This window comes from Anabrus simplex, chromosome 1 (assembly GCF_040414725.1).
Source record: "Anabrus simplex isolate iqAnaSimp1 chromosome 1, ASM4041472v1, whole genome shotgun sequence".
Classification (NCBI taxonomy): domain Eukaryota; kingdom Metazoa; phylum Arthropoda; class Insecta; order Orthoptera; family Tettigoniidae; genus Anabrus; species Anabrus simplex.
In genome coordinates this window covers 371694390-371719855 of record NC_090265.1, presented here as the reverse complement: position 1 = coordinate 371719855, position 25466 = coordinate 371694390, and the positions used below count along the sequence as shown (strand labels likewise).

Here is a 25466-nt window from a genome sequence, read left to right as displayed (position 1 = left end):
ACAGTATGTTTATGTTCGCAGTCTTATTCAGTGAAGGCAAGAATTTAAGTGTCGTTCATTAATGTTAAGTGAAAGTGAAGAGCATGTGATTTGGTACAGTATTCATTTATTTAGTGTAAACATAGTGCTGAGCTTATAAAGCTTACAAACGTACCGAGGAGGAAATATGCCTACTTGCTTCGTTCCAGGCTGTAAGTCTGGCTACAAAACTTCTGAAGTAAAATGATCAAAATGCAAAACGGCGATTCCCAGAAAAGACCAAAAAATTCTGATAAGTGTTAGGTGTGCAATTAACATTTCCTGATGAATTTATAGTTAAATCAGACTCATTTGTGGTACAAGGCAAACGGGCAGAAATTCCTAGAGATAGATGGAAACTGAAAACTGGCGCTGCGCTTCACATTTTCCCCAATTTGCCACAATATCTCGGAAAACAATTATAGCAACGGAAATCAGCCCATAAAAAACAGCCTGTGAAGATGGGCATGAGTTCAAGAAATCACACAGGTAGAAATGATATGGGCATTTGGACTTAAGCCCAAAAGCCCATATCATGTCTACAAGTACGGCCCCTGAAAGCATCAATGTTAACAAATTGCATAGGCCTCACTGCAAATTAAATTTTGATGCTTATTCTGAGAGTGTTAAGGAAATGAAGTAGGTTCAGACAATTAAGAAGACAATAACAATATTTTGAAAAAATACCCCTATTTGCACTACTTAATTTTTGAACTACATTCCACACTTTTTGCATTAGTGCTTAATGAATCCCAGAGGAGGTTACTCTGACTTAAAGGTCTGGAGTGTGGGTTAGGATATTCTTATCTGTAGTAAATTCTCGGAATATTTATGCAGCATTTTGGCCACTCCAAATGTTTTAGCAGGTTATCATTTATCAATAAAAATAATGTCTTACAAGATACACTTTAATTCAATTCATACTGTGTGCTCAATCAAATCACTAACATAAATTTAATCCCAAATACACCACAACAATAATAATGATGATGATGATGATGATGATGATGATGATGATGATAATAATAATAATAATACGAATTTAGTTACACAAAAGGTGTTCAGTAGATGAAAATGACATGAGGAAATAAAATAAAACCAGCCACCCCATTAAAAGCTCATCAGACAACCCCTAAATAGTTCTGCAAAAAAAATTTAATTACATTAATAATATAACAACAATGAAAATGGTAGAGTAAATGTCAAGTAACAAACTGTAACACGACATATATCACTATCACTATCAGTCATATTCAATTGTTTTTGCAATGTGGCCTCTTTAAGTCTGAAGCAAGGTAGGTTTTCATGAGGTCTCTCCATCTGGGACAGTCTTGAGTGGTGTTCTGCAAATTAATCCCAGTAATCTTCTGGATGTCTTTATCCCATCTGTCCGGTGTTCTTCCCTTTGGTCTCAGATGAACTTTCGGACTCCACTCAAGCACAAGCTTTGTCCACCTACCATCAGTTCTCTGAACAACATGGCCTGCCCATTGCCATTTTAGGGTAGCCACCCTTTCTAAAATGTCGCTGACCTCTGTGACTGGCCTGATGTAATCTGCTCTCTTCCAGTCTTTCTTTGTGAAGCCTAGCATAAACCCTTCCATAGCTCTTTGGGCAGTTCTTATTTTTTTCTTAAACTCGCTCAATGTCCAGGTTTCATAACCGTAAGTCCATCCAGGGAGAACACTCTGGTCAAAGACTATCTTATTTAAGTGGGTTGGTTGGCATGTTGGATTTGAATTTCTAATTCAAACCATATATATGCCAAGAAAAACTAAACTTCCACAACAGATTTTTAATAATAATAATAATAATAATAATAATAATAATAATAATAATAATAATAATAATAATAATAATAATAATAATAGTGTAGGGATGCAGCACACTCATCACCCAGTGGTAAACCACTGCAATCAGCCATCCAAGTATCGGCGGGAAAACAAAAGCTTGAGGCATGGAAGAAATGCCAGTTCAAAGGCTCACAACCTTGGTTAGTAATTTTGTTGGTGTGAAATATCACCGATCCTAATTTACAGTTTTTCAATTGTTAACAGCATGAAGGAATATTTAGCAAAAGCTACTACCCCAGGTGGTAACCAATCCACCGTCACCTTGAGTGACATAAGCGGGCCTTTGGATTCTAGGGAGCCCGCACTGACATATTTCGAGGTATCGGAGATTCCGAAAAACAAGATCAGGTGCAAACACCTAATTTCTTTGTAACTATTAACAGGAACTCCTTTCTGAAGATTGGTAAACAGAAACATCTGATTGACACCCTGCATCATCATCAAATCATCATCACAGCAGTTTGACTTTCGACTTGAGTCGATCGAAGCAAATTGAAGTGTTGTCGCATTCAAGATGGCGGTCAAAGTAATTCTCTTGCACATGGTTGATTTTAACCTTCAAATAATTCATGGTCGAAGAGAGTGACCAGAAAACAATGTTTGTTAAAACCCACTAGTCCGAAATACAATGCTTCAGCTAACATTTGTTTTAGAAAGAGTGTGATCTGGCAATAACATGCTGATACTATTATGGGTCCCAGTGCAAAATGTTTTCATATTTGATGTCTGGTGTTTTACACACCTTTTAATCACTGTTATTATTTAATAAGCCCTAATGGAAAAGGTTATCGTATTCATTCTCTTGTCTTTCTTCAAGCCTTTTCATATCCTCGTCTCAATTTTAGAAACAGTAGATGGTCTATTTTTTTCATCATATCCATAAATACATGATGTAAAATGCACCCATGTCAGAAAAAGCATATCAAGGGATTACATATCCCTGTTGGATAGTTTTTATTCGTGTATTCAATAGTACAGTACGTTTTCTCGCTTAAAACATTCTCTTTCCTTGTCCCCTTCTGAAACGTCTTAATGAGGTTTTACTGTAGTGGTTTCAAAGGAAGATATAAGGAGAGAATGGTACATCATAGCATGATGACTTGAATAAATGCTCATGTAGAAAAAATTATACAATATAAGAGGAAGAAAAAAATAAATAAGCATGACGTTTCGAACCATCTTTTCTTACACGTTATAATTCTTGTCAATTTGAACTATTTTTCTAACGCATTACTTTTCTCAAATACTCTCGTACAGAAGGTTTGTGGCAGATTATCCATAATTTCTCAGTTAAAAAAAGAAATCCATTTGTCTTCAGTTTTGACTTAGTTAATTTATAACTGGGGTTCTTCAGTCTGTCAAAACTAATTCAGTATAACATAAATTTAGAAAATACCTGAGAAAGAAAACCTTTCATTAACAAGTTATACCTGTAAAGATACCATTAATTGATTAAATTTATGCTATACTGAATTAGTTTCAACTGACTGAAGAACCTCACAGTTATAAATTTATCAGTATGCCATTCTATCATATGCAGTCCTCTGTTATTTTCTCAGAATAATGCATTCAGGCACTACACAATGTATGTTGCAAGCTCGAACACAAATTCTATCTAGATTTTTTGTGACATTATGTCAAAGATAATAACACTAACCTGTGAGTGATAGTTTTTGTCTCTGGCATGGTAGCATATAAGTCCAGAAGGTAGTAAATGGTCTTCCAGCATCGAGGAGTAACATTAGGTCCTTCTTTGCCCTTGTCTGAAGTAAATGTAATATGTTCCAACCCAGAGCCTGAAGGACTCACTGCAAACATTGGTGTTGTAACACCTTCACTCAGATTCATGTAACCTATACAGAAAATGCAATACAAATTTTTAACAAATTTAGCAATGAATCATCTAGCATAAATACAATTCAAGAAATATTCCAATGAGTGTATTATATAGATTAAAGAATCAAAGAAAATAGGAAGTTACACAGGGATAAACACAGAGACAGGTCAGGTTCAGAAAAAAAAAAAAAGAGCCTGAGATTATTATTATTATTATTATTATTATTATTATTATTATTATTATTATTATTATTATTATTATTATTATTATTATTATTATTATTATAATTATAATGTTGATGTTTTTATGTACCACTAACTACTCTGGACAGTTTCATGATATGCTGAGGTTCTGGAATTTTATCCCACATGAGTTCTTTTATATGTCAGTAAATCTGCTGACACAGGCTGACATGTTTGAGCACCTTCAAATACCACAGGACTGAGCCAGGATCAAACCTGCCAAGTTAGTGTCAGAAGGCCAGCGCCTCAACCATCTGAGCCACTCAGCACTGTGGATTGAGATGAGAAAGGGCCAGAAATGGGAAGGCAGTGGTCATGTCCTTCCTTAAGGTACCCGAACATCTGCCTGGTTTGAAAATGGGAATTCACAGAAAACAATCTTTGAGACTGTTGATGCTAAGATTCATACCCACCATCTTCCATCAAGCAGGCTTACTGCTGGAGGAGGAAGAGGAAGAGGAGGAAGAGGAAGAGGAAGAGGAGGAGGAGGAGGAGGAGGAGGAGGAGGAGGAGGAGGTTTCAATTTTAAAATATCCTGCATTTGTTCACGTACCATATTTACTCCCCCCACCCATGTAAATTTCCCATCTATTTGGAATTTCTTTTCTTGAAGTTCTCATGTAGGCTACTGCCCCCATCTACAACTACAATTTTTCTTTTAGTAAAAATTTTGGCAATCACAGTCTATGGACACATGTGAATTTGTACACAATTGCTACTTTTGTGTCCAGAATAACTGGGAATACACCACTTTATTCCATGTAAGTAATCAAAAACAGCTAATTTATGACCAAACTGTCTTTATCTGTAACAGGCTTCCTCAGTGATTTCCAGTCTAGCTTGGAGTGTGTATCATTTTGTGCAGTAGTGAATCATTTATAACTGATACTGCTGTGAAATAATAGCAATATTTACAATTCGGGTATAAAAGCTCAGAGTATTGCTTATGCCGAGAAAGATGCTGTGCGTGCAGCAGGGCGAGAATTTGATGTAGAAATAAAGTTGATTCGGTAGTGGCAAATCCAAAAAAGAAAAATTACTGACTGCTCTAGAGACCAAACGATCATTCTGGGGGTCCAAATCTAGGATATTGCACCGTGTTGAAAAGCAAGTGCAAGAATACATAACCGAACTGAAAAATAATGGAATGGAAGCAAGTCACACAACAATTCAGATCAATGCACGGGACATTACAAAATTGCACGAAATCTCTAATCAAAATGCAAAGCTAGTAAAGCCATGAGATATCATGGATTTAGTTTAAGCAGAAAACAACTTTAACAGAACAGATTCCTAAAGATTATACAAAATTGTCAAGTTACAAAGATTCATTCTATGTCAGTGGGAGGAACATAAATTCATAATATCACACATCAGAAATGCTGATCACACTACACACCACTGTCAGTGAAAAGCGAGCATCAAGTGTGGCCATAAAAGTGACACAGGAAGAGAGAAGTTTCGTTGCACAGAGTTGTTGGCTATATAACAAACAGGAAGAAACTTCTACCTTATATAATATTGAAGCAAAATACACTTCTGAAAGGACAGTAGCTTTCATGAAGGACTCTGTCCGATTAGTGTGTAGGCAGGATCCAGGGGATTTATTATTATGCAGAAAGCCATGCAGGTACTGGACAATTTTCATGATGTATTCTGATATGATATTGAACAAAGATAATACTTGTTTCCATCCATAAATTATTCATGTTTTACAACATTTATTCCCACCCTGTGGCAAGATATACAGGTATGTGATTTCCAGCTAACCACAGCTGACAGCGATACTCCTTTATTCAAGTCATGATGCCAGTACAGTATGTTTTATACGATGATAGAGTCACGAATGCTATTGAATGAATGAGACAGCCAATGCTCAAAAACAATATATTGTTTTAAAGTTGATCATAACTTTATGCACTTCTTGCTGAACGAGTTTTAGTCAAAGTGCTCCATTCTGAAAGGGTGAGGGAATAGGTACAGTATGCCAGTAAATACATCATATTGCAATGAAACAGCACACTAGGAGAAAATAGAAGGAATCCTGAATAAGACGGCCATTTACCAACTAACTTCTCAGTCTTTTGGATACTTCTATGGCGACAGAGTTTGTGAGCCCTAAACCTTTTATTTCCTGACTTTTTTCATAACTGATAAGACCTGCATAATTCACTTCTCCAACATTTTTGCATAAAACAGCTGTGGTGTACCAAAAGTTTACCACACACAATTCCTAAATGTTCATCTGTCACAATTGCAGCAGAGTGTGCAGATCACAAATTGGATTGATCAGCCATATGAAGACAAATCAGTAAAAAGTCCATTATGGACATGATACTGTATAGGCTTTTGAGCTTATGCAGTGTCAAGAAAATAAGGTGAAATCCTTTACGTTTTGCAGAGAACTGTCCTCTGTGTCCTCAGAAGAAATCTCGACTGTCCATGAGGAAGGCTTCTTAAACAATAAAAGGCCACACTACAGTCAGAGCATTTCATGAAATTCATTTTGGTCTCAATTTACATTCCTGACGTAAGCAACAATGTGCATTCTACCATAAGGCAGTACCACTGCAAAAAATCAATTAGGGCATTATCGTCTTGATTTCTACTGCTTTGTCTACAGTGTCCTAATCTCCTTTCTTCCTTCCTTTTTTAAAAATATTTCTTAATAGTCATTGCTTCCTTATACAGTACACATCTGTATATTAACGTACTTCCAAGAACTTTCTATGTCATCTTTTTTTTTTCCAGTTTTTGCAGCATTAAATAAAATCTTTTGTCCCTTTCTCCATATGAAGTGTCTGCATAATCCCATTTCAGGCCAATGGGTAATACATGACCCACATTGCTTAGATTTTATTTCTTTTGTATAATTACATTTTCCATAATAATGATCACTCATCAGTAATATAAAAGGAACATTCCGGAATGGATATAATTGTTTTCAAGAAATCATCTCAAGCATGTAGGCTTAGGGAAGTGATGTATAAAACCTATTTTGAGGTTACAGGAGGACCGAGTTTTGAAATTAATTCCTGTTAGGATAAAATGCTAACATATCACTTTTATTACTTTTTTAGTAGAGAAGAATTACTGAAAAAGGATGCTGCATTGCTTTGGAAGAGATATTTAGCATGGTTATGTCAGTAAATGTCAAACTGAATCTGGAGTCGTATACGCCACAATGATTCATACATTCTCGTGCCTTTTTAAGGTATTGTAAATCAGCAGCAATAATGTTACTTTACTGATCTCCACGGAAAGATTTAGTGTGATGTTTTAGCGCTAATACTGACAATTGTATTGGCAATATTGTGACATGTATTGTAACAAAAACATTGACTTTGCTCTCCATCAGATGTTTTGCACAGGTTATTGTGTTTTGATGGTGATCTTTCCATTTCTTCTGTATGTCCAATCTGTCGAGTCCTATAGTACTGATGGGGTTCGACAACCCAGAAATGAGAAAAGCCTGGACTCCTGATGAATTACATGTTGAATTGGGAAATGATTCCAAGGGGGAAAATGACGCAGTTTATATACCACATTATGTTGATGCACTAACAGATGAGGACAACACTGATGACAATATTGTGGGAGAAGTGGAAACTGACTCTCGGAAGAACATTACACAAATATTCAAGATTCATCACCATTCAGGTATCAGTACTTTAGACTTATGGCCTGGTAATGCTGCAGAAGGGAATAGCTAACCCACTGAATGTCCTGTACACATATTGTGGGTAGTGGGCAGACCTAGAGCAAAATGGACAGACTAAGTGAAGAAGGATGTAGAGGAGAGAGGACAGGATTGGGAGCAGATTGTGAACGAAGAATGGTTTATGAACCAAATAAAATGGAAAGGGCTCATGTACCACACCTGGGAAACTGGAGTTGGCCAACGATGATGATGATCTTCCTTCTATGTCTACCCGCAATGTAGAATGCGTTTTGGATGCCCATCTCAAAATCGAAGTAGGCCTACATAAGTGTTAAAAAAAAAAAAACCCACAAGAAAGCTACCGCAAAAAATAAGAGACTGATACAGATGTTCTACCTGATGCTGACAAAGGCAGAAGCAACAAGACTTCAGACCACCAAACAAAGAAACCAGTCACTAGAGTGGAAGAAAACACTGCATGGAAGATCATGGATGAACACAATCAAGAAATAAATTTTCAAGGATTGATGAAGATAGATTATCAAGAAATGCTTCAAGCCTGTGAAGGATTTTATCCTGTCGAGTTGTTTACTCTGTTTTTCGATGATGAGCTAATGATTATGACTGCCAACGAATCCAACAGATATGCTGTTCAGAAGAATGTTACACAAGATTTAAAACATCAATTTCTGAGTTACGACACAATTTTTTTAAATTCTCCTTCTTACAGACTACCATACCCTTCCCGAGGTCAATAATTACTGGTCTCGGGATGAGGACAAGGGAGTGGACTTAGTTAGGAAAACAATGTGCAGGAATCGATTCAGAGCTGTGAAAAAGTATCTGCATTTTAATGATAATAATGCACTTGACAAAAAAAATAAATTCACTAAACTCCGACCTCTTTTCAATCACCTGAACAACAACTATACATGGTTCACAGCATATTTTCTGATAGACTATCGATAGATGAAGAAATGGGCCTTTTTTTTTTTAGCTGTCAGCCAAAATGTTCATGAAATGTAAGCCATTCAGATATAGCTTCAAATTGTGGTGCCTCTGCTCATTTTTCATTTCATCTTTTATGGTGGAGCTGGCTCCAACAACATGTCTAACATAGGACTCTATGTTAGTGTTGTTCTGGACTTGCTGAATGTCTTAAAGGAACCTGATTTGCATGCTGTTTACTTTGACAATTTTTTTTTTTTTACCTTATTCTGTGTTCTCCGGGATAAAGGATTGGAACTGTGCGGCAAAACAGACTGAAGAAGTGCCCACTTGAGACTGATAATAATTTGAAGAAACAATCAAGAGGAGCTTATGATTCTGAATCAAAATTACTAGTAGTAATTCATCAAATATAAATCCCCTTCAGAAAGTAAAAATATTTTCCGAAGCTCAAGGGGGAGACAACTAGTGATAAAGCAACGTTTCATGATTTTCAACTACAGTCATTAGATGGGCGGAATAGATCTGCATGACAATGGAGTTGCGAATTACCAAGTAAATGTGAGAAGCAAGAAGTGGTGGTGTCCACTGTTTACCAATTGTCTGGGCAATTCAGTTGTAAATGCTTGGAAACTGTACAACCGTGTGCACTCAGACACTGTTCTTGTGTGATAAGTGTGAAACTCACTCACATCCTCAACGTTTCAAGGCCTACCACACTTGCTGAGTAGTTCATGGATCAGGCCATTGTGTCTTATATGACTCATGCTGTAAATACTGCACACTCTCAATTTGAAACTCCTTTGTATTTGCAATAAATTACACTTAAATGAATGGATAGTAACACAACATATGCATTTTGTAATTATTTCTAACCTTGGCCAATAATGGGATAATAATTTACATACACTATCTCTTTCATGTACAGTGAAACTTCATTAAGACGTTTCTGCAAGGGACAAGGAAAAAGAACATGTTAAGCAAGAAAACGTACTAAGGAATATACGAATAAAAACTATCCAAACAGGTATATGGAAACACTAGATATGATTTTTCCCAATATGAAGACATTTTACGTCTGTATCCACGGGTACAGTTAAAACTATAGGCCTATCTACCATTTCTAAAGATGAGAGGAAAGTATTAAAAGGTGTAAAAAACACGAGAGAACAAATATAAAAACCTTTTTCGATAGGGATTATAGAATAACAAGTACACTGAAAGGTATGAAAAACACCAAACAAATATGAAAACGTGCACAGGGGCCAACAAAAATATCGAAGTATTATTGCAGATCACACTCTTTCAAAAACAAATGTTAGCAGACTCCTTTTATTTCGGAGCAGTGGGTTATTTAACATTATTTTCTGGTCACACTCATAGACAATGAATTGGAGGTTACATTCGACCATGTGCAACTGCGATCTGTGAGGAAATTTTGGCCACCAGTTTGAATCGAACTAAACTTTGGCCAACTTGAGTGATCAGGTCAAAACTCAAAGGTGCGAGTTTCAACATTTGCGACCTCTGTGTGCTTATGTCAGTCTACTTTCTGACAGAATTTAATTTTGACTTCATTATTAAGGAATTTCACAATAGTTTCCATATCCATAACTGGTCTATCACAAGACAAATATGCAACACACTAGTCAATTTCACACGATTATGTTCCTAATCCAGATATAGGCTACCGTATCACACGACAAATATTAACCACACTTCACTGTACCACTCAACACAAAATACAACCTTCTGAATGGAATGCGAAATAAAAGCACAAACAGGTTCACAGGCTATTCAGCAATCTTGCTGTTAACCAGTAAGCAAAACTGAACATTCCTGAGGCTAATGGCTGCTCCCCGAAAGTGCAACTTATCCTTTGAAGTTCAGGAAGGCTTTTTCCTGTAATCATGCAACTAGGGCGACGGCTCTTACCCGAGTTGGAAATCACGTTTCTTTCACAAGGGATGTCAAATACAGTAATATTTTCAGGTCTAGAAAAATTTTGATCATACTAAGCGGTAATAGCAAAAATCTGTGATGCGATAAGTGAGGTATTTTTATATAGATATAATACAATGAGCATCGGGACTTTGAATTTACAATGTGCTAAGCAGGAAAACGTGTTAATGAGGAACGCACTAAAGAGGTTTCACTGTATTCTTATATATTCTTCTGAAGATGAGTATTAGTACTATATGTACGTAACGAAGATAGGCAAAACTGTAGATGATAGACACATGAGACCTATGGTCTGGGGGTGAGAAATGAACGTAGAGAGCATTTATTAGAATTTTGTGTGAATAACAACTTATCTATCTGGAACACCCTCTTCCAACATCATCCACGGCATTGCTACACAAGGATTTCTCCTAGGAATAAGGTTAGGAATCAAATTGATTTCATTTTGGTGAGGCAACGTTGGCAGACTTCAATCCTGGATTGTAAGACCTACCCTAGAGCAGACTGTGGTAATGATCATATACTGCTATGTATGAAAATGTGCATAAAAATGAAATCATTGAAGAAAGTGAGAGTAAAACAGGTACACACTACTGATGAACATATTCTCCATGAGTTTGGTGAAAGAATAAGAACAAAAATCCAGCAAGCAGAGGAGGAAATAACTTCTTCTCAAACATGGGACAAGATGAAGGAAATCATCAATTCATCCCTTCCCGAATAAGTTCCTAAGACCCCTCAAGCAAAACATCCATGGATTTTAAAATCTACACTACTACTGATTGAAGAAAGAAGTACATTAAAGAAATGTGGTATACAAACTGCAGAAGATGAGGAAACAAAAAACTTTGTTGCAAAATACAGCATAATTGCAGAATTGACAAGACACAGTATCTTACCAATATCTGTGATGAGATAGACCATCATCACAAGCTAAATGAAACACATTACCTTTACAAGAAGATAAACAGCATCACCTGAGAGTTCAAACCACATACATGGGTGACTGAAGATGCACAGGAAAATGTAATTGGTGACAAGAAAGAAGCAATATCCAGGTGGAAACAACACTGCAAAACCTTATACTGCAAAGGTAACAGCATAAGAGAACAATTGCATGGAATGTGACATAGAGCTTGCTATCCTATTTATTGAAATTGAAAATGCCATAAAACATTTGAAAAACAACACAGCCCCAGGCATAGATGGTATTACCCAGAGAAATGCTGAAAGTAATGGGAGAAGAAGGCCTCCATGCTTTACATTCAATATGTAATGAAGTGTGGAAAACTCAAGAATGGCCTAAAGATTGGACTACATCTGTTCTCATCCCCCTTCACAAAAAAGGGTCAGTTAGGAACTGTTCTAATTACCGCACCATAGCATTAATATAACATGCTAGCAAAGTCATGCTGGACATAATGAATCAACGACTAAAAACTTTCTTGCAATCTCAGATTTCTGCTGAATAAGCAGGTTTTGTGGCAGGTAAAGGTACACGAGAGTCAATAACAAACATGAGGCAGATGATTGAAAAATGTCACGAGTTCTGTGACCCTGCCTATAATTGTTTCCTTGATTATAAAAAGGCCTTTGACTGTGTCAAGTGGGAAAAGTTGTGGGAAGTGCTCAATGAATATGGAGTCCCAAAACACTTAACATCATTATTGAAAGGTCTTTGTAATAGCCATAACACAACCGTAAGAGTGGATGGTGAATGCTCAGAATTTTTCAATGTAACAAATGGAGTCAGGCAAGGTTGCATATTGTCACCCCAACTCTGCAATATCTACACAGAGTATGTAATGAGAAGAGCACTGGATGGCTGGGACAGTAGAATTTCAATCGGTGGAAGGAAAATCAATTTATGCTTTGCTGATGATACTACATTATAAATTAAGAACTTCATTTTCCTGTATTGAACTGAGATTCAAAACTAGAATTGAACCTTTCCTCAATTCTAATTGTGATGATACTACACTCATTGCAGGAAATGGACAAGAACTTGATGAATTGCTCTCTAGAGTGAAAATCATTAGTTCAGATTTTGATCTAGAAATTAACATGAAGACCAAACTAATGGTTATCAACCGACAAAGTCAAATCCCAATCCAAATGACAGGATGCCTGAAAGATCTGGAGTTGGTGAATGATTGTGTATATCTGGGCTCCATAATCAGTAACAAGGGAAATTGTGATAAAGAAATAAAATGACGGATTGTCCTAGGTCATGCCGCAATGGTTAAACTTACAAAGATCTAGCAGAACCGGGCATTATCCAAAACAATAAAAATATGATTGATGGAATCACTGGTGTTCTCCATTTTCCTGTATGGTTGTGAGACCTGGACTGTGAAGGCTAGTGACAAGAACCGAATAGATGCCTTTGAGATGTGGTGTTGGTGGAGAATGCTCCGTATACCATGGACAGAAAGAAAAACAAATGCCTCCATTATAGAAGAATTAAGCATCACGAGTTGTTTATCTTCCCGCGTTAGTGAAAATTACCTCCAGTTCCTGGGACACATTTTGAGGAGAGAAGGAGACAATTTAGAAAAGATCATTCTGCAAGGCAAAATTGAAGGCACCAGACCAAGAGTCAGAACAACAAGTAGATTGTTAGACCAAGCAAAGAAGATCACCAGTTTACCTCTTAACAATATCTTAAAAAGAGCTGAAGACTGCTCAGGATAGAAAAATCCTGTTAAGGATGCAGTTACTAATGAAGTGAAGAAATGAGGTCACGACACTCAGCAATGAGTAAACCGACTGCTGATGATGATGTACGTAACATGACCGAATAGATTGAAAGTTGATTATGATTACAATGCAGTCATGAAAATTCAATATTCATTGACTTGGCCCACAATGGGCAACTTGCACGCACTCTACAGTGTGATGGCAGTAGTGCCACACCTGTAGCTTAGATCCTTTCTAAAAGAACGAAAATTACCTAGGCCACCATAGATCAATGGTAGAGCAACTGATGCAAAATCAGGAGGTTGTGGGTTCAGATCCCACTGGTGTCCGGTTGGCCATTTTCGTTCTGTACTTAACATCTCTTCAACACAAACTGTATGTATGTATGTATGTATGTATGTATGTATGTATGTATGTATGTATGTATGTAATACGATCTAATAGGTTGAACGTCGATTTCGGTCAGAAGTTGACCTTTTCCAACCAAACAGTGTTTATATGGGTGAGGTCTGATACTAGTCTTACACATTCCACAGCTCCCCCACAATTCAAAACGTCCTGAGTCACTTCTAGGACATCAACCTCCTCCTCCTGGAATATTTTATACCTACTACCAAATGTTTGTTAACCACTTCTAACACAGAGACAAATGCCCTTTACAGTCACAATAATGACATTCTGCAAAGAAGGAAATCCAGTATTTTAAAAAAAACTCACATGCAAGATGGATCAGATGAGCACTTTTGGAAGAAATGCATATTTTTTCACATGAGATTAGAAGAAGTAAGTCAGAAAATACATTTCAGTGATTATATAATAGGGTTACTCACCTTTCACACTTTTGCTAGTTGAACGTAATTTTTGTGCAAAACTCTGGGGTCTAGATCTCAAAGAAGCAGAAGGTGAAAGAATCTTGTGGGGGCCAAGTGGATGGGTAAAATTGGGCCCCATCATATTTGCAGGTACCTTCATCTTATCCCCAGCAGTATGGTCATGCAGATCAGATGCTATAGTGAAAAGGAAACATTCTATGATTAACAGGAAAATAATAAAACTACATTTCTTTTGAATATGTCATAATGGGACCACATGCACTATCCATGTCCAAAATAAACACAAGTGTCAAGTATCCCTGAAGTATTCAACTACCACAACAAATTAAAAGGTTCTTGTAATAATGCAGGTATCTTTCTATATTTGTAAAAGGGAAAAAAATTATATTCAATTCCTTCCGTTAAAGCAGAAGTGGATGGGTGTTGCTTAATTCCAGAGAAGTAACTAATGATCATAATATCTGAGATGAGGTACCGCTGTCAAAGTAAAACGTCTTGAATAATAATAATAATAATAATAATAATAATAATAATAATAATAATAATAATAATAATAATACTTTATTTACGTTGTCAATCGACACACAGGGCACCGGTTAGAAGGTCATCACAGACAAGGAGAGCTGTTTCCTTTTCTGTCAATATTTGCCTGGAACATTTGAACCAAACACCTTGAATTCCCAATTTCACTCGGTTTCCATTCTGACATAAGGACTGACACACACACTCTCTCTCTCTCTCTCTCTCTCTCTCTCTCTCTCTCTCTTTCTCATACTGCCTCATCGGCATTTTTTTTCAGTATAACAACCAAGTGTCATTGGTGTCAACAATAGGTTGGGGTTTTTTTTTTCAATGTAAATTCGACTGATCAAGTGTAATACATCACTTAGTAATTCACCAACAACATAATTGTAAACAAGTTTGTTTGTGTTTATTTCAGTCATGAATGTGACATACATTTTTTACTGACTGAAATTTTGAAAAAAGCGGTGAGATCACTTATCTATAAAGAAAATCAGAGCTTTTTAGATTTTTAGGACTAATTCCAAGAAGCTTCAATGGTAGCACAACGTACATGTTTTTCTTAATCTATAAATCAAGAGAGACTGTACCAAAGATGATATTGTAAAGAATGTTCACTAAAATTTTTTAGATTTTGTGCATCATATTATTGTTTGTGTGTGTTATATTTAGTTTTTTAGTTTTTTTTTTAAAGTCGCTTTACACATGTAGCTGAGGAAAGTCACACAGTGACCGAAACTGGTACTACTACTTATGAGATAGGATAAGATTTTGTGTATAGTGTTATGTAGTGTTGAATAGGTGGATTCCTAATAAAAGTCCTTTTCTACTGAAATTGGGAAATTAACACAGATCATGAAAATTATAAACTATGAAGATAAACTTTCAACTTTGTCGAGACATGCAAGTTCAGTATAAATATTACACTATAACATACCTGTAAACACTATTAAACACATTTTTTTATTCCTTATTTCCTCCTCCCCTTCTGGGTACTTCACTTCTTTTGTCAGGCAGTGTATAATGATTGTTGTCGAAATGAACTTTCTGTGTTCAATATGTTTCTCTTGGTAAAACCATCTTCACAAAATAACCATTCTTAGCTTTCTGAAGATTTGGGACTGGTTTACAATCACTGTTATTTCATGATTTTTTTAAAAATATCAAATTACATTTACAATAAAAATCTACTAACTTGAAGAGGATCCATTTTTATGGCCGCCATCCACTGGAGCATTGTCACTCTTTCTATCAGGCTGTTGTTCTTTCAACTCCATTTGAGTCTCCTTCACATTCTGGTACATATTGCTAATCTGGTGCAACAAGCGTAGCAGTGGCATGTTTACCTGTAGAAAAATTATGCTGAATATTACACCAAGAGTATTTAAAGGATAATGGGTAGAAGTTCCACTAAACATAATAATTCATACTGAATATACTTACCCTACTGAATATAAGTGAAGAACATCTTACTGGTACAAGTGGAGAAGAATTTTGTAACCCACTGCATTTGGAAGCACAGAGATTTGCTGGCACACAGTGCATCTGGAGACTGTGTTTGTATGTACTACCACTTAAATGATTTATCGAGTTGATACCTAAATTAGCCTTTACTTCCTCACTGTATCTTCCTGCCACTGTTTTCGCTACCTTCACTGAGTCCACCCAGATTTCACTCTCATACAGGGGTGAAGGTGATTCCTCCTCATGGTGCCCCTGCATAGGTGCATGGATCTGAATTTCCAGTACTGAACTGAAGAACTCGACAAAGACTTGGTTACTAGCAGAAAGCAGGAACCTTCCAAATAAACTGCATAATGGTACACCAATAGTTCATGATATATCCACAATAACTCCTAATAATTTAACTGCACACACAGTCTCTATGTCCAGAGTAATAATGGATGTGAAACATGTTTGACAAGTTTGGAGGTAACTGAAATGTCTGAAAGCCCAAAGCCAATCAAACTCAGAATATTCTCGTCCCTTTTTTTGTTGACGAGATTGAATAAGCCTTGAAGGACAAGAAAACTGGTAAAGTTCGGATTTGACAGGCTACATCCAAATACCTTGTCAACTGTGGTAAGTTGTGTAGGTTTGTTACCAACAGACTGGTAAAATTCCTTCCTTACTGAAACAAACAAAAGCTATTCTGAAGCATGGTAAACCCAATAACAAACTAGAGAGTCACAGACTAATATTGCCCTACTGAGTGTGTCACAAATTAGTAGAACAAGTCCTCCTAAACGGAATTGCTCCAAAATAACTAGCAGAAATACTCATAGAGCAAGCAGGATTTAGGCCTCACTGCAGCTGTACAGACCAGGTGTTGTTGCTAACAACATTTATTAAGGCAGATTTTCAACAATGTTTGAAGACAACTGTGACATTCACTGATCTAAAAGCTGCCTACGAACCTGTTCAGAGAAAAGGTCTGATTTACAAGCTACTTAGAGTAATTCCCTGCAAGACTGTTGCCAATCTCGTCAATAACAAGCTGAGCAATAGACTGTTTAGAGTTGTCATAGGTAACAGAGTTAGTGCACAAAGAAATCTAAGCAACAGACTACCTCAAGATTCTCTTCTAACTCTACTCCTTTTCAGCTTGTATAAAGCTGATATGCCAAAGATGAAATCAGGGAAGTTTAGATATGCAGATGATTGAACAACAGCCACAATGAACTCAAAAATAACAACCACTGATTCCACACTCACAATAGATCTGAGTGTTCTAGGAAACTATGTCTGCAAATTGAGGACCCAACAAAGTATGACCAAGACTAAAGTTTGTTCCTTCCATCCGAACAAATGCATGGCTAACATGGATCTTGAAGCATATTTTGGTAATGCCCTTTTACCACACAATCAATATCCCGAGTACCTGGGCGTTGCTTCAGATAGAACTTTGTCCTTCAAAACAACATTTGCTTAGGACTGTGGAAAGCTGAGATCAAGTACATCATTACCCAGAAACTATATGGAACAACATGGAGTTCTAATGCTTCAACTCTTCAACTCTTGACTTCGACTACCTCCTAAAAGATTAAAATCAAAAAAGAGATTCCTCAACGTCTCTACCACTTTAAACAAATCACCACCTACAGTGCGCCGAGACCTGTGGTGAAGTATACAATTTTCAGAGTGGATGGTACCTCATGAATCTCCGCCTCCTTGATATCACCTCAGCTGGACTACTTGGAGGTCATTTAATCGTTTCATCGTTTGAGAAGTGGTACTGGAACATGCAGGGATAACCTCAAGAAGTGGGGGTATTTAGGAAAACAGACAGAACTTCATGATTGCAGGGGAAAACCAAACTAACCCACATATTCAACATATTCAACATTGTCAACTTTGTCAACTTTGTCCTGTCCACTGAACACGTCAAGATCTCAAACAAATGACTGAGGAGAAAATTGCTGTCATTGATTATTGGATGGACTCAGTGTGACCGAACGAATTATATCTGTAAAGTGCCGTGTATTTTGTGTAATATACCATGTACGTTATGTTTATGTATATTTGTAGTGTTCATATTGTATCAATGCTCTGACTCAAAATAATAACTCTTCACTCTTAGGCTATTGGTCTTGGTCTACATGCAGCTAAATATTGTACCCCGTGTGGTTTTACAGCCCTCACATGGAAGACTGATGTTGAAATCAACAAAACATTGCAACTGATCTGCAGTACCATTAAGTGCATCCCTACTCAATGGTTTACTGTGCAAGCTGGCCGTGTGATTAGGGGCGCGCAGCTATGAGGTTGTGGGTTCGAGCCCTACTGTCAACAGCCCTAAAGATGGTTTTCCATTTTCACACCAGGTGAATGCTGGGGCTGTACCTTAATTAAGGCCACGGCTGCTTCCTTCACACTTCCCACGCCTTTCCTATCCCATCGTCGTCATAAGACCTATCAATGTCGATGCAATGTAAAACAAATTGTAAATTTAAAAAAAATTAAAAATAAGACCCTCAATGGCTTTCAGTTCTGAGCTACATCCCTCCACCTCATCTCCACAGGAGTAATGTTCCACTCAAAGAGTACCACAAGATACTTCAATACTGGCATCTTCCTATTCATGCTAACATATCTGAAGCTTGTCTAACCAGACTTCATTCAAGGCAGCCCCATATGAAAACAGCTGCAAGACTAATCAGTGAGAACTTTGATATGGTGCGACAGTGGTCCCAAGATTGGAAGATTTTCACTCCCAGGAATTTCAAGACATGCTATCAGTCACTTCTAGAGTTCGTGGATTTGACCTACCTTGCGGGGTATAGTTCAAACTAAACCGAATCAGGACCAACTTTGGAGTTGTGTGGACTCTGTTTAAGTGGAACAAGTTAAAGTGCGAGTGCGAGTGTAGAGCCAATTACAAAAGGTGAAGCCCCCCCTGTGGGTGGGGGTGGTAGAATAACACCCACGGTATCCCTGCCTGTCGTAAGAGGCTACTAAAAGGGGCCTCAGGGCTCTGAACTTTGGAGCATGGGTTGGCGACCACGGGTCCCTCAGCTGAGTCCTGGCATTTCTTCCACTTCCTTGTGCCAGGCTCCTCACTTTCATCTAGCCTATCTGACCTCCCTTGGTCAACTCTTGTTCTTTTCCGACCCCGACGCTATTAGGTTTGCGAGGGCTAGGGAGTCTTTCATTTTCACGCCCTTCGTGGCCCTTGTCTTCCTTTGGCCAATACCTTCATTTTTCGAAGTGTCGGACCCCTTCCATTTTTTCTCTCTGATTTAGTGTTATATAGAGGATGGTTGCCTAGTTGTACTTCCTCTTAAAACAATTACCACCACCACCACCACCACCACCACCACCACCACCAAACGGTGAAGAACATCATTCAAGATTGTTAAAAAGAGCATACGGAGGAGATATCAAGGATTTCACTTTTATGACTTCTGCATCAGTAGACTACATTTTGAACTTTGATATTAGACCGTGATCAATTTTGTTTTATTTTTTTGTTTTTTATAAAATGTAAATGTGTACCATATGATTAATAATACTCCTTAAATTGTTAGCATCGTGCTCTTCTAAAGTAAGCACATTTTAATACTGGTTTTCATATTCAGTAGTAGTAGTAGTAGTAGTAGGTTTTTTTGCTAGTTGCTTTACGTCGCACCGACACAGATAGGTCTTACGGCGACGATGGGAGAGGAAAGGGCTAGGAGAGGGAAGGAAGCGGCCGTGGCCTTAATTAAGGTACAGCCCTAGCATTTGCCTGGTGTGAAAATGGGAAACCACGGAAAACCAATAGTGGTGGTGGTATAATACTAATTCATCATCATCATTGTAGAACCCCTAGGGCATGCTGGGTAATGTGGTGTTGAATGAGCTTTCGCCATTGTTGTCCATTCACAAATGCCTTCTCCCTCACCACCGACTCTCAGTTCCCTCCTCTTCTCTCTACATCGTATCTCAGTTCCTAGGTCTTCCCACTGGCCTTTTTCGTTGAACCATTCTTTCTAGACATGCATGTGGTGGTATTATTATCATCATCCCTTTTCTCCACCTATGGACTATATACTGAAATTCTTGAATTTATGTAATATTTTTCTTCAAAGCGAGTGGAATCAATTCATTCTTACCAGATATGTCACTAATTTAATTTGCATGTTTTGCTCTTGTTAACATCCATGCCTAAATATAGGGAAAATTTTGACAGGTTTGGTTGATGAAAACTAATGGCAATGGTACATAATGCATTGGTTGACTGAAAGTATCTTACCTGCTGAGAGATATATCGTACATTCAGACTGATGTTTAAGATAGTACTGGAGTGTTTCTTGAGTTGACCTCGAGATATATACAAGACATTTTGCCTTTGTATCATGTCATCAACTGTCATATCACCCTGTTTCTTAAGGTCGAGCTCCACACCTATTTTCTCACACAGGAATGCTGGTGTCTCAGGTGGAATGTCCAAATGAAACTTGCTGCCAACTCCAATACCACCTCCACTACCAACTAGAAACAAGAGACCCCATTCTGCCAAAAATTGTCATTGTTGTTCAAATATCAAATAAATGAGCATTATGAAAAGATCTGACCAAAATAGAAATCAAGAGAAAAAGGTGCTATTATGAAAATGGTATGTTTACAAACTTTGTATTCTAATCATATAGCGAAAGACAGAAACAATGAAAGGAACACACAACAGAAAAAATACAATGACAGGTCAGTGTGGGAAGAGGGAGAAATATAAAGGAAAAACAAAAGGTAAAGCAAAGACATTACTGACTGTAAGTTGAATATTTTGACATTCATCAACACAACTGACTACTGTCGGAGAACAATTCTAGGTTGTTAGTAGATGAGTGTACCTTGTGCGCTTTAAAAAGAATCAGTCGTGATTAGAATATTTCACACATTGTTGTTTAAAAACTTGTCTATCAACATGACTGCTCCATCCTTCATTTCTCATCATAACCAATAATTACTACACACACTGTCATCCCCTTTATGCATATGCTATGGAAATAATTGCTATCCTTCGCGGAAAGTGTACGGTACCGAGTGGACAGCAGAAGTCAGTCAGCAGTCAATCTCCATTTGCTACATATTTTGAATAACAGATGTTACTAAGACAATTAAAAGCACGAAATCCATTGATTAAGCAGGGAATTCTTTCCAAAATTTTATGGAGTACATCCATTATGTCAATAAATATGGTATATAGGCCTAAACGTCATGTGTTCACAACATGAAATGGAGGTTCTCATATATTGGACCCCCTTCTACTTTTTGTGGCAATAAATATGGAGTCTAATATGCAAGTAAATATGCTATAATAGTTCATCTGTTTGACACGTTTGATTGTTTAAGTAGCAAATTCTGTTACTCCAGCATCTGTTTCCATCAGCCGTAAGACAATATATTAAATAAATCATCATCATCATCATCATCATCACAGTCATCAAAATGAAGGATAGTAGTAACAGTTTGTAATATCAGATCACTTAGTTTATTCTGGTATCTGCTATGGACTAAATTTACCATTAAAAGATAGTCTGCATAATTCCGTAAAGTTATGAGAGAAAAGATCAAGTTTCATATGGAAATCCTGAGCAATCTGTTTTATAGAGGGACAAATTGCAAAGGAAAGAGAATGAAAGCCTCAAAAGAATTTACCTCAAATATATTTCAACAATCTTTGAGAAATTATGGTAATTTCATCAGGTCCTATATTGTACATACCTTGAGTCTTTGCTCCCTTGTTCATGACAGTTTGTTTTCCCTTCTTCTTATCAATCATTTTGCCAAACTCACTAACCACAATATCAATACGCATGGTTTCTATACCACCCACCAGTGATAAGTTAGAGCCCAAATTATCAAATGAGGATGGTACACTGGCAGTGCCGGTACCTGTGAATAAAAGAAAACCAATTACAGATAAGACATTGGGGAGTTTAGTTTTACCTCAATTTCTCTTTAATTTTACTACAAACACAATAGTAGAATTAAAAATTCACTAAATTAAAACTACCTGTTAAAATGAGTTTTAAAAGTTTAGAAAAACCCTATCAGAATTTTAAGTAGTTATTGCGATCTATGCAAAAATACAATTGTAAGTATGGATACATTATCCCTGGATGAAGGCAAGCTATTAACACGATCACTGCTGATAACACTCAAAAGCGTTCTTGCATATGGAAATATTTACATAATAATGATTTCAGCTCCCTGGTGACAAGGGTGTAAAGGATCAGCAGTGAACGTGTTAAATAACAGCAATTTCATTACCTGTACCTTATTACAATTACAATTATCCTTGATATCTATGCCTTACCTGTACCTTTTCTTTTTTACAGAAAAGTAATTTTGCCACAATTTTTGACATGACCACCCTGCTGTAGAACATACTTGGTCCCCTTGTCCACAAGTTTGTAGACACTTTCAAGGAAAAAAAATGCTTTTCTGTGTGGTATGCACCAACTAAACACTGCCTCCTTACCTCATCAAAATCTGCAAACTTCTGATGCTATAAATATCCTTCCAAAAGTCCAAATAACAAAGTCTGATAGTGTCAAGTCCTGACTGTATAGTGGATGTTTCAACCCTCAAATTTCAGGTGACGTACTGTATCCATTGTATGTGAAGCCATGGGGAGGTTTGTGGTGAAGCACCCCTACTCCTTCTGAGAGAAGTGTCCTCAGCGATTAGTTCACAGGTCAAGTTTCAAATTGCTTACCAAAATGTCACTGTATCAACCAAAATTCACAATTTGCCTGGAAGTGACCAATATACTGTTACTGACATCTCAAAAAATCATCAGCATTATTTCCCAAATGGATGACAGTGTCTTGAATCTTTCCCCCCTCCATCGATTGCCTCATACTCCTGGTTCATAATGGTGCATGCAGGACTTGTCTCCTATCACAGTTCGGTGAAGAAAAGCATCTTCTTCTTTATGAGCACAATGATTCAAGTGCTCCTGACAAAATACCTGGCACTTTTTTTTTATTATTATTTTACAATCTGCTTTATGTCACACTGTCGCAGATAGGTCTTATGGCGATGATGGAATAGGAAAGGGCTAAGAATGAGAAGGAAGCAGCCGTGGCCTTAAGTTACAGCTCCAGTGTTTGCCCAACCTGCACAGGTACTTGCTTGGTTTTGCACTTTTAATCACCAGACAGCTGCCTTGGTACTCATCTGTTAAACTCTTTCCTATAGTGAGACAATCAATGATACGGTACACCGATCTACGACTTATTCTCAACTGTGCAGCAATTTCAACAACAACAACAACAACTCACATTTTGTCACAGATTTATTGGTCAATCTGCTGTTTCAGTGTCTCAATTGCCATCCAAATTGGTTTCATACTCCAGAGTTCACAGTGGATATTTTGTCTTCTGTTTTTAAATCTTTCTGCCCATTCTCATACTCTCCTTGACTTTAATACATTGAAGACCATGTTTTAAGGTGGCATATGGGCAGGCAGACTGGCATTCAGGTACATAAAGTGCTACAGAACTCATTGGACACTACCAGCATGTCTCCTTTCTTGTTACTTTCCCATTTTCCGCTTTTCTTCTATCTGCACAGACTTGGCAAGTGTGTGTTGGTTGTGCTTTCTTTTCTGTTGGAGGAATCATCTAAACAAAATGCTGTCCTAGCAATCTGTTGGAGGCTGTACTTGATTCTGGTTGCTGGCGGACATCTGCTCCAGAATTTACTATAAGAGCTTCACCTAACTCAACCATGAACTGTTGTAGATGGCATTTTTTTTCTGGTACCTGCATCCCATGTTTCCTGGTACAACACAAATGCATTTGAGATTGCCATAACATAAAATTTGAAATCAGAGTCTGGATCTGAATCATCTACCTCTTCTTCTGAACAACTGTCATAAAAAATCTCTTCTAACATCTCTACAATTCCACTTTCATTCAATGATCCACTCATGATAGGAGCAGATCACAGACTAAACACTTCACACGATGCAAATAAAATGGTGAAAGCACGCGTCTTGAGCAGCTGGAAGCATGGAGTTCAGAAGCGAGCACATGCAAAAATAAGAAAAATAAGTTCAAGAAAGCAATGACAGAGGACTCAAGCATATGGTATAGCTGATATAGAAGTTCTACAAGGTGGTATATATAGTTTCCGCCCAATTTTCATTTAGGCCACGGTGACAATCTAATAAATACGCAGGCTCGAGTTAGCCTCAGGCGCGGTCAGTCTGCTCTGTTATCCCACCCCAACACACACATTGTACAGAGCTTATGTTTATGTCATCTTGTCCAATTACCATTTGAGTATAGAAGATTTTCTTGACTGCAGGCAAGTTATTTCCTTTGAATATTTGATGTGCATGTATAGTACGATTGTAGTTATGGGGAATTTGAGCGGTGGAGAGCAGGAGCAGTCCAGATCATCTTAAATGTGATTATAACTGCAGATTTGATTGTTTGTTGTGTGAAATGGGAAGTGTATCTTCAACTCTAGGAAGAGAATTACATGTCTGTCTGTGGTGTATTTAGGTAGTTACGTCCTGCATGTACATGCATTCTTGACTTATTTTCCTTTCCAAATCTGAAAGCCATTTGCGTTATTCAATCATTCGTTATTTATGTGTGCATAGGTTTTATTTCTAGCACATTCCATTTTATGAGATAGCATTGGTTAATGCTGTGTCTGTCTTTGCTGCTCCATAATCATGGCATCGTTTGTTACTTTAAATCCCTTTCATATTCTGGAAGTTAATTAAAACCTTTTTTTTTTTGTATTTTTATGGCAATATTACTGTAAAGAGAAATTGAAGATAAATAATAGATCTTGCATGCGATGTTGGAATATTACCATAGATGTACAAATAAATTAATGTAACTGGAAATTGCATATAAAACAACTGTAAGACATTAAATTCCCCAGATGAGAAAGTTTTTGGCAATTGTATAACTTTTAACATTGATTTCAAATTGTGATGATATCTTTGTAATGTTTTATTCTGTACTTTTGGAATTCATACAGCGTGGATTTATTTTCACAAGATATAAACTTGTTTATAGGATGTATCAGTCAAGAGTGAAATCTGAATGTTGTAATGCTAGACTGCACCGTTTATTTCAACTGACTCAATTGCTGATATGAGTCAATATAGACATATAGACATATGCAATCCTTTTGTTATTATGATTGTTACCGCCACCATGTCCATCAGTCGCAAAATGATATGCAGAAGAAATGTTTATTAAATTAGTAGCACTGTATTGGTCACATGCCAGCTTCTTATCTTCAAGATTTCTTTCACTAAAGACTCATTTTTAAAGTGTTTTCTTTTTTATATGTTTTGTGTGTTTCAGTGTTTTTAATGTGCCAATTTAACTATGTAATGGCTGAAGATGACCCAAGCAAGATTGAAACTAGTCCCAT

General features: G+C 37.1%; 1 protein-coding gene across 1 annotated transcript in view; it reads right to left on the bottom strand.

Moving 5' to 3' along the window:
* Positions 1-25466, bottom strand: part of tweek (transmembrane protein KIAA1109 homolog tweek) — an 843591-nt gene that overhangs the window by 343642 nt on the left and 474483 nt on the right. Inside the window, 5 exon segments of the mRNA XM_068226772.1 lie at positions 3529-3724; positions 14052-14228; positions 15772-15922; positions 20311-20525; positions 21780-21950. Coding sequence (XP_068082873.1) covers positions 3529-3724; positions 14052-14228; positions 15772-15922; positions 20311-20525; positions 21780-21950 — 910 coding nt within the window.